The sequence below is a fragment of the Prosopis cineraria genome, unplaced genomic scaffold (genome assembly GCF_029017545.1).
Source record: "Prosopis cineraria cultivar Desert tree isolate PC_DT_omini unplaced genomic scaffold, ASM2901754v1 PC2, whole genome shotgun sequence".
In the NCBI taxonomy this organism is placed as follows: Eukaryota; Viridiplantae; Streptophyta; class Magnoliopsida; order Fabales; family Fabaceae; genus Prosopis; species Prosopis cineraria.
Window position 1 is genome coordinate 39,402,528 of NW_026555333.1, and position 11,314 is coordinate 39,413,841.

The window sequence follows — 11,314 nt, forward strand, 5'->3', positions numbered from 1 at the left end:
ATTGCATTGTAATAAATTTATAACTTATTTTTTAAATTTTAACTTGGTTAAAAAATAAAAGAATTATTTTTTTATTAAAATTTAAAATATAAATTGTTAATTCATCGTAACAAAGTTACAAAATTAAAAAATTGAGTTATAAATTTTTTTTTAAACTTCTACGTCATTCTCCCAAGAAAGAAAGAAAAGAACACGGTTTGGTAATATTCTATATAAATTTTGGTAGGATATCTTTAATGGAGATTTCCTAACAAGTGCACAGCACAGGGCTTTGTCTACCGAAAGTCGTGTTTATTTCTTCGCATATTCTAGACTAAATCATAGCCACAAATTGAATCCATCCCTGATATATACTTCAACAAAAAATGCCTAGAGGCCATTTTCTAGATGAAAGGGTTTTAACAGCATGGCTGTAATTTGGTCCTTGGTTGATTTTGTAGAATCAGTGTAGCAATCTGCATCCTTGTAAAGCACATCCATGACGCGACACAAGTTCAGAATTCTCATCAACAGAGGTCTTGCCAGATCCTTAAGGTCAAGTAATTCCTCATTTATATCCTTCCACGCACTCGTCACTTGCCTCTCGAACACCTCAATGGCCTCTTCCTTGTTCGCACCGTATTGCTTCGTGTAGCACTCTATGGCTGATGCAACCTCCCCTCTCTTTTGTTCATCCTGTAAACAATACACAGAAAAATATATAAATTTGTGGCTTCGTATATAAAGAATCCTATTAATATAAACACAACTCACACACACATATCAGTGCTGTCCTTCTTATAATTAGTACCTCGTAGGTAACAATGTCATCCATGAGCCTGCAAATAATTTTTGAGGCCCTAATAATTTTGGGGTCGGTGGCCAACCATTGGAAGACTTGTTCTGTAGCTATAGACCCCATCCCCATGAATGATGTGGCTATGACCATAGGATATCCACAAGAGACAAGTGCATTGCCCATGTACTCCTCTATTGTTGGTGTATAACTGCTATTATACCATTTGGCTTCAACAAAGTAGGCTTGAACTAAGCTTTTCATCTGTACCATTCCCATGAAGTTTAAATTCCCAAATCAGAGAAGGAATATAGCTCTTCATCACCGTTCAATCATTGAATTATTATAATTTAGAGAATTATGGGGGAGGTACAAACAAAGGGAGTTGTGTTTCTTACTTCATCCACGGCATACTTCACGCAAAATTCTCTTCCTTCCCTCATCATTTCCTGCTTGATTTCTTCATAAATGTCCAACAGTGCTTGATAACAGAATCTCATATATTCTGGCAAAAATTCCATGCACGTTGTGTCCCACCTGATGAAAGGCGTTTTCATAAAATAGTTAATTAGTCGTAGTTATAAACTGAATTCTCTCTGCAATTGATTTAAAAAAGATTGAGAAGGAGGAAATTTATTAAGCTGTGTATGATTCAACCTTTCGATTGCTGCAGTGAAACGTTTGAGCTCATCGAATGTGCCATAAACGTCAAATATGTCGTCAAGGACTGATGCGATGCATATGACTTTGGTGGTTACCCTTCTGGCCAACACATAGCAAGGCTCGTAATACGCTCCTAAGATCCAAAAGTAACATTCCACCAACCTATTGCGAGCAAAGGGCAGCTTTGTTTTAAAATCCAATTCCTTCCACCACCTGTCAAGTAAACCAAATAAGCCAAAAACTAGGACGTGTGCGAGTCATGACAAAAATGGAATGTACGGATCGATTAATTATTTGATTGGGTAATAAGATAAATTGAGATCAGTTTACAAAAGCTTACTTTGAAATAATTCCAATTTCCTTTTGATGTAACTTTTGAAGCATGTCGAAATCCAGCTTTGCCAACGCCAGCAAAGTTTCATTATGGGAAGGATCATCTTGGTAACAGGATATATAATAACAAGCCTCCAGTCTGGGCAGGTTCTTATGAAGTGGGTGCCTTAAACTATGCTTGACCTTCGAAGCAAGTGAGGGATTCAAATGGGTGATCATGGACTGGAGATGAGAGGAAGTGAAAGCAAGAGCTCCGTCTAATATATCTTCTCCGTGAACTCTAAGATGTGCAGCTTCATGTAAACTTAGCATTCCTTCCACGTCAGCAGCTAGTCCTTCCCTGATATTACCTTGCTCATCCTTGAACTTTTCAAACACATCTAGTTTAATATAAGAAACAACAGGTTTACGTGTTTAAATTTGTCACGTTGACATAATTTCTTACGTATTTTAAGGTGTGGTTGAGAGTCAAAAATTGGAATTTGAAATAGAGAGTTGGGCCATACCATCTGGTGAGATGCGATATCCATGTTGCCTTAGTAATCTGAAGAGAAGTGCAAGAGTATGCAGGTCTTCTTCCCAAGTCATTGCACCATTTTCAACATAACTCTCATGAATCTGTTGCAATACAGAATCAATCTCAAGTTCAAAATGGTAGCTCACACCTAGACGTTGCATTGAATCAATCAAGTGCATTAATGTTGTTGCTGCAGGCTTATTGGTTGGAAGGACGAGCATCTTTCTCACTTCTTCTTTGAGAATATTAACACGCTCCTCCATTTTGTCGGTCACTTCCTGCAGATCAAATTTTGTTAAATTAATCTTGTTAGCGTCAAGTTATGTAGGAGTAAGCTATTGTATTGAGGGATACGTAATTCTGAAAATATAAGGACCTATATATGCATTGCCTTCACACACACACACACACACAGCATGATCCTGCAGACATTTAATAATGATGACATATAAAGCTGAAAAGACAAAGCGCGAATACCAAAGATTGGGAGGCATATTGAACAAAATGATCTCCCCAAACGCTGGGATGATAATTTGCAGAGCGCCGGGGGCATTGGGACGAAGCAACAAGTGGCGAATTAGCAGCCAAAGACATGATGGATATTGAACAGGTTGGATGCTCCTCTTCAGTTACGTTATATGGTGAAGGGCTTTGAGTGAGGAAACCCTGATAGATTGTTATGATATTTAAAGGACTTTCTCATCTAAAGGATTTTCTCCGAGGAAACATTGATCCAAGATTTCATTTTTAGAGTATAATTTAATAACACGTAACTTCCACGTTTTCTTGTTTATTATATGTTGGATGTCAAAAATAAGTAAAACAAAAGAAAAGTATGGTTTGAACTGGTAAGTTTTCTTTTCAAGTCATATGACGAACAGCTATAAAAAAGAGTCCAATGAACACGATGGAGCAGCATTTGACACGTTATCGATCTTGTTGTATTCTTCTGAATAGAGGAAATATTTGAATACAAGAACATAAAATGATGTCCTTAATATGGAGTAAAATTAATAAATTGTGTTTATTAAGAAACATTAGTTGCTCTTTGTGTTTAAAAATATAATGCATTTAATCAAATTACACTATTAATAAATTTATCATTTATTTTAAAATTGATATTATCTTTTTATGCTTGTTATTATTTAATAGAATGTTTCAATTAAAGGTGAATGATAAAATGATCTATTTTTTAGGGTGTTTTGGGAAAAAGGCTCATTAATTATACATTAAAAAATAAAAAAATGTTTTTAACATCAAACTAAGGAAGAATACTATTAAAATTATAAATTTTTATCATGAAATTCTCTAACCATAATAAATAAACAGAGGTAAAAGTTGAAAAATAAAATAAATCACTCTAACTTTGTTTTATATGGAGGAAAAAATTCCAAATCCAAAGTGTGCTTTAAATTAAAAATTGGAGGGAGTATTAATTGCACAATACACGTAAGATTTAAGGTACGATGGATATTTTGTTTTCCAACCAGGGGCGGAACCAGCTTCTCAAGTGTTTAGGGGCCAAATGTTAAAAAATATTATAATTAATTTAAGATTTTTAATATTTATCTTAACTAATTTTCTTAAAATATTTTCATAAATTTATAAATGTTAGATAATAAAGTTTGTCTGATTATAAAATATTTGTAAGAAATTAAAAATTATATTGAAACTATATGTCTTATATGCAATTTTATAGGCAAAGCATCAAATACATTAAATTTGAGAAAGAATTAAACATAATTACGGCAGGATTATATTTTTTATATGTTTTTGACTATTTGGATAGGAATATTAGGAATGATCTTCAAATTTTGTAAAAAATAAATAAATTAATGCAGTAATATGTAAATTTTAAAAACATTAAATATCTGACATGTTTAAAGTGATCTTAAAAATTTTAATAATATAAACATTAAATAATAAAAATGAATCTACATTTACTAAGAATGCTCAATTTTTATGATAATTTAACTAAAAATATAATATAAAAAATTGTTGATATTTTTATAAACAAAAAGATGAAATTAATCAAAAACAAATATTTTGTAAACTAATGAATTGTATATTTTATTATTTTTTTAATAATAAATAAAAGTTATAATACACATAAATGAGATGACTACTGACTAGATAAATAATATATATATATATATATATATATAATTGTGGGTGGGATAGCTATGAATAGCCAGATGATGGAGGGTCGTTAATTTGAGTTATGAGGTGAGGCTGTGACTGTGGTCTGTGAGGGGCATAATTATGCGACAATGTTCTTTGATATATATGCAATAGGGGACTGGAGTTGGGATAACAATGTTCTTTGTTTCGAATGATTATCTTTGTTTACCTAATAAATTTTGGTTTCCTATATAAAAAAAGTGAAAATTAATTATAAGTAGGTCCAATATAAAAAATTTATTTACAAATAAATTCTATAAATTTGTAAAAAAATAAAAATGCACTTGAGTCTTATGACACTTGACTGTATTAATTTATAAAGAAAAAAGAAAAAAATATTCTTGGATTCTCACTTTTTAATAGGTATTGACCGACTATTGGTGGTAATTGATTGGTGGCCGTTGGCATTGATTAGTTAAAAAAAATGATATTTTGAAAAATTATTTTATTGAATTATTCATATTTTAATATTTTAATAGAAAAAAATTATTTTTATCAAATTATTCATATTTTAATATTTTAATAGGATGTTTATAAATGTAAATGATAAAGTGATCCATTTTTTAAGGGTTTTTATTTTGGAAAATTTCTCATTAATTATACATTAAAAAACAAAAAAATTATATTTTTTAATATCTAATGTAAAAAAAATTTTTATATTTTTAAACGGAAGAAGAACACTATTAAATTATAAATTTTTGTCACGAAATTCTCTAACCATAATAAATAAACAAAGGTAAAATTAAAAAATAAAATTAATCACTCAAACTTTATTTTATATGGAGGAAAAACTTTCAAATCCAAAGTTTGCTTTAAATTAAAACTTGAAGGGAGTATTAATTGTACGTAAGAATTTGAGGTACGATGGATGTTTTGTTTTTCAATAATTATCTTTGTTTACCTAACATCTTTTTGTTCCCTTTATTAAAAAAAGTGAAAATTACATGTAAGTCTAATATAAAAAATTTATTTATAAATAAATTTCATAAATTTGTAAAAAAAATTAAAATGTACTCAGATTTCATGACACTTGGTTGTATTCAATTTACAAAGAAAAATGATGTAAATGTTCTTGGACTCTCACCTTTTGGTAGATCGGTGGCCTCTAATATTGACTAGTTAAACAATAATATTTTTAAAAATTATTTTTATTGAATTATTCATAATTTAATATTTACAAGTTAAATGTAACATATTTAATCTTCAAAATTTGAGCTCAAACTTCTTACTTTTACAAGTCAAGTTGCCCTCTCAAAATATTGATAGGTTGGTTTTTACAAATCAACTTTGCATATTTACAAATTTAACATCTTAATTAAAACAACAAGCTTGTAAATTTGCAAACTTTAACTTGAAAATATTAAAGTATTAATATTACAAGAATTTGACTTCTAAATGTAGAAGATTTACTTTTAAATCTTGAATATTTACTTTTAGATGAGTGACGTTTGATGTGTAAACACTAAATTAATATCCAATGAAATTTATAAAAGAAAACTTATTTTTAACTGGTCAATGCCACCTGGTAACCAGCCATGAACCACCAGTGGTTACTTAATGCTAGTTAAATGGGGGAAAGTCCAAGACCATTTATATCATTTTATATGGTAAATTAATTATGACCAAGTCATTTGGAACTAAAGTTTTTAAATTAATCAATAACTTTATCTTATATGAAGGAAAAAATTTCAAATTTAAAGTTTGCTTTAAATTAAAAACAGGAGAAGTATTATTAATTGCATAATAAGATTAAGAATTTGAGGTACATATGCTATATATATTTTTTCCCTATGATTTTTTTTGTTTGCCTAACATATTTTTGTTCCTTAGATAAAAAGAAAAAATTACAACTAGATCCCATATAATAAATTTATTCACAAATAAATTTCATAAATTTGTAAAAAATGAAAATATACTCAGGTCATATAAAACTTAGTTGTACTTAATTTACCAAGGACACAAATTATATATTTTTACCATGAAATTCTCAAACCATAATAAATAAACAAAAGTAAAATTGAAAAATAAAATTAATCACCCTAACTTTAACTTACATGGAGGAAAAAAGTTCCATACCCAAAGTTTGCTTTAAATTAAAAATTGGTGGGAGTATTAATTGTACAATACAAGAATTTGAGGTACGATAGAAATTTTATTTCCTATGATTATCTTTGTTTACCTAACATATTTTTGTTCCCTAGATAAAAAAGAAGTAAAAATTACAAGTAGGTTCAATATAAGAAATTTATTTATAAATAAATCTCATAAATTTATAAAAAAAACAAAAATGCACTCAAGTCTCATGAAACTTAATTGTACATAATTTACCAAGTAAAAGGACACAAATGTTGTTAGACTCTCATCTTTTGACTGGCATTAACCGACCGGTGGCTGGTGTTGTTGATCAGTCATAAAATGATTTTTTGGAAAATTATTTTTATTAAATTATTCATATTTTAACATTTACAAGTCAAACATTCACATATTTAATCTTCAAAAATTTTAACTCAAACTCCTTACTTTTATAAGTCAATCTCTTACAATACTGGTAGGTTAATATTTACCAATCAACTTCTCATATTTACAAGTTAAACATCTTGATTACAGTTATAGCGAGTTTGTAAATTTGTGAACCTTAATTTGTAAATGTTAAAGTATTAATATTGCAAGAAATTGACTTATAAATGTAGAAGTTTCATTGTAAATCTTGAATATTTACTTTTTAATAAGTGATGTTTGAACTGTAAACATTAAATTAATATTCCAATAAAAATATTTAAAAAGAAAACTTATTTTAAATTTAGATATACGTTGGATGTCAAAAAGTAAAACAAAAGAAAAGTATGGCCGGTGGAATGAGACGAGAATTGAAATGGTAAGATTTTTTTTTTTTTTTTGACTGAAAACTGGTAAGATTTTTTCCAAGTCATATATATGACGAACAGGCATTTTCAAGTCAAGATATTTCTTTTAATTTTGAGCTGGTCATCCTCCTTGGTCTTGTAGTTTCCTTTCAAATAGAGGAAATGTTTGAATACAAGAAAATACTCCATCCGTCCTTAATATAAAACAAAATCAATCAACTTCACGTTTATTAAAAAACATTAGCTACTTCATTTCATTAAAGAATATAAAGCATTTTTAATTAAATTAGTTATTTGTATTTAAATTGATATACTTTTCCCCTATTTGCCCTTATTTAACAGGAAATCTCATTAATCACACATTAAAAAAATAAAAATATTTATATATTTTTTAACATCTAACCTAAAAAAATTTCATATACTTTTTGATGGAGGGAGTACATTTTTTTGGTCAATTAGTTACTCTAACTTTACCTTATATTAAGGAAAAAACTTTCAAATCCATAGTTTAGTTTAAATTAAAAATTAGAGGGAGTATTAACTGCATGATACAATTAAGATTAAGAATATTTGGTATGATAGATATTTATTTTCCTAAACCCTAAATAAAATGCATGTAGATCAATTAATTAATCATATAAAAGGATACAAATGTCCTAGGACTGATGGACTCTCACCCTTTGATTAGTATTGATTGCAACATTCCAATTTTTATTTTCAAGATTTAAGTAACATTGGGATGAGATTTCATGGTAATTAGAATTTAACATGTAATTATTTGAATAAATATAAGTAATTTACTCAAAAAGAAGTTAAAGATGTAATTTTTAAAAAAAGAGAAATTTTATAAAATTAGAAGAAATTAAAGAGAGATATTTAAAATAAATTTCAATTTACCATATTATAATTAATTAATTATCTAAAATTTATTTAAATAAAATTCATAAATTCAACCCAAATTATAAATTTTCAGAGTTTAAGAGAAATTTTTAAATATATATAAATAAATAGTTCTTATATATAGATATATATATTGAAATTAATATATGGAAAAATCAAAGTGGTGGCCCAGCCCACCTTGCTTTGACATTAGGTTTGTGTCATACCACTGTGTGAAAAGGGCGGATTGTTTCTTTGTGCCACGCTGTAGAAATCAGGAGTCAGATTAGGTTAGGGGCGAGAGTGTTGTTGAGTCTCAAAATTCTTGTTCATTTATTTCGAGATTTCTAAAATTTAGGTAAGTGATTTAAATCTCTTCTTATTTTTTTCTAATAATCTTGGCATATAATAAGGATATAAATTTAGAATTAGATAGATTTTAAATCTATTAATCTTTTCAATTGATTATTGAGCTTTTAAAAGAGCTATAAATATTAAAATAAAAGTCTATATGTTGGTTTTGCTTAAATAATTGATTTTTAGGACTTTAGAGTAGTTTTTAATATTTTGAGAGACTTACTGTAAATAAATAATATCTTATTTATGATCTAATAAGCTAGATTTTTTTAAAATTTAAATTTATTTATAAATAAACTGAATATCAGGATATTAGAATTGAATATATGTATTTGAGATAAACTTAATAGATCAAGTTTGAATATCTTGAAAAAATTTTGAATGAGGTTTTTATTAAATTTATAAAGCTAAAAATGGACAAAATTTTATAGAAATTAATTTAAGTTAAAGGATAAATAAGTTTAGAGATTAAATAAAAAACGTTGGGAATCGGTAGAGTTAATTTTTGAATAAAATAAATTATTAATATTTATTGAATAATTATATTTGTTATTGTTTATTTTTGTAAACTAGCGTTTGTGTTGATGATTTTGTGAACTAATAAGTGCAAATTTTATTAATAAATAGATATAGATTTTGGATTATAAGTTGTTAAATTTATTAATAATTTATCTCTATTTAATTAATTTTTATATATTTTTCTCTTATCACTAAATTATAAGATAAAAAGAAATTTTGACACAAAATATCATCATATGTTTGTTTTTATTATGCAGGAAAATGATAAATCAAGTAAAAGGATAGAAGGAAAGAGGAAAATAAAAAAGAAAAAAGAAGAGAGAGAAATTGAATTCAAAATTCAATCCAATCTGAAAGAAAAATATAAAAAAAATAATATTTTGAATATTATAAATAAAAGCTTCTAGGGTCATTCTGGGAGATTAAACTCATATCTAAAAGATAAGAGGTATGTTACAAAGTTCAGATGAGTCTTTTGAGCTATGAGCTTTATCTCTTTTTTTCTTCTTTAGATTCTTTTTGTATCTTTTATCTGAAATTATAGTTCCAACTCTATGAGCTATTGTTAACCTCCCAATCAATTTAAGAAGTAGCTTGGTTATGATAGATTTTGTTCTTTATTTGTTCTTTTATTATTTTTCCTACTAAACATTGATTTTGTCTATAAGAATTTATGTTTGTTTTTATATTTATCTATTTCATTTCAATTACACTTTTGTATAGATGGCCATTATATAGATTGTTTGTGGGAAATTTAATGAATTGAAAGGTGAAAAACTTATCTAAACCTAGAGAGATAGATACAAATGACTAAATTAAAAATAATTTAGGAGTTTATGTGATGACTTAGACTGTAGCTTCATAGTTTAGTAAGAGAATAGAATTTAGTAAGACCTAGCTTAATTGTAATTAAATACATCATAATATATTAAAAGATAATTAAAACACCTTAGAAACAATTGTTACTATAAAAGAAGGAAAGATAGTTAATTGAATCTAAATAATTCATCCCTGTTGGTGAATCCTAATTCATGAGGTTCATTTGATTAGTTGGTTTATTGTTTTTATCTATTTTACCATTTTTCTCATTTAATTATTTAATTAAAATCTCTTTAAAAAAACTCTTATTTATTTTTTTAAATAATAAAATTAATTGCTTTCTTTTAGGTTCGATTCTCGAAATACCGGGACTTTATTACTACATGTATAAGTTGTTTTTTGAATATTGTGCCCATAGAGGGCTTGTTTAATTTATCCTAAACTGAAAATGTATCCTTGAAATTGTCTAGTATGATTGGCTATAATTTGAATTTATATATTATTTTGTTTCTTTTCAAGCATGTTAGTTTATATTATTTAATGAATTGTATTGTGAAAATAGTTATTTATGATTATTCAAATCCTTTCAAACATGCTTGCGAATATTTGAAATATTATAAAAAAATACGTTTTGCTCTTTTTAAGCATGCTTGCATTTTGGAATCTTGTGGATGTGATGCAATTATGGAGAGTATAAAGGAGAATATGATTATAGTAGATGGGTGGGAAATTTTATTATTATTTTGGCCACATGGTAAGCCACCATTAAGGATCTTGTGATTGGCAATTGTTGCCAAGGCCGCTTTCTTCTTAGTTGGGATTGTGGGACATTGGGCACACTCTTAAAAAAATGAGAGTTTAGTCTTGCAAGCAATGCATTTTTTGCTTGGTACATTGTCAAGCTAGAAGCCGGCTAGTAGGATAAAGTATGTGGGAGGCATAAGGAAGAGTCAGTGATGGCATCACTTATTTGAATAATTTTTCTAATATAATTTTGATTTGTGGAAATAGTATTCTCTAATTTGTAAACTTATTTGTGAAATAGTGCTATGAATGATATTATATATGCAAATAAATATTACAAAATGAGATTTTGAATTGTTTTACAAGTATATTTAAAATTCCCATATGCTACTGAAATATTTGTTCACACGTTGCCTCTTACATTTTTTAGGTGATGATATTGATTGGGCACAAAGGAAGGTGCTGAAGAACTGAACCTATGGTCTTCATTTCATGACTTGGTACATATTGTTTGTCTGTTATTATTTTGCCATGATCTAGGAGGATTTTAATATTTACTTAAATTTAGATAAATTTTAAGTAATAATTTAATTGTTTTTTTTTAAATATCTATATCTAATTTGATTCCATCTTGAAGATTTAAATTGAATAGTAGTATAAGTG

At 27.3% G+C, this 11,314-nt stretch overlaps 1 protein-coding gene across 1 annotated transcript; it reads right to left on the reverse strand.

The window, feature by feature from the left end:
* Window positions 1-238: 238 nt before the first annotated feature.
* Window positions 239-2,911, reverse strand: LOC129299333 ((-)-germacrene D synthase-like). The gene is made up of 7 exons (XM_054937795.1): window positions 2,766-2,911; window positions 2,278-2,566; window positions 1,779-2,151; window positions 1,433-1,651; window positions 1,174-1,312; window positions 791-1,039; window positions 239-675 (listed from the first exon to the last, which is right to left on the reverse strand). Exons 1-7 carry the CDS (start codon window positions 2,880-2,882, stop codon window positions 370-372), a joined length of 1,692 nt encoding a protein of 563 aa, XP_054793770.1. The 5' UTR covers window positions 2,883-2,911; the 3' UTR covers window positions 239-369.
* Window positions 2,912-11,314: the final 8,403 nt, after the last annotated feature.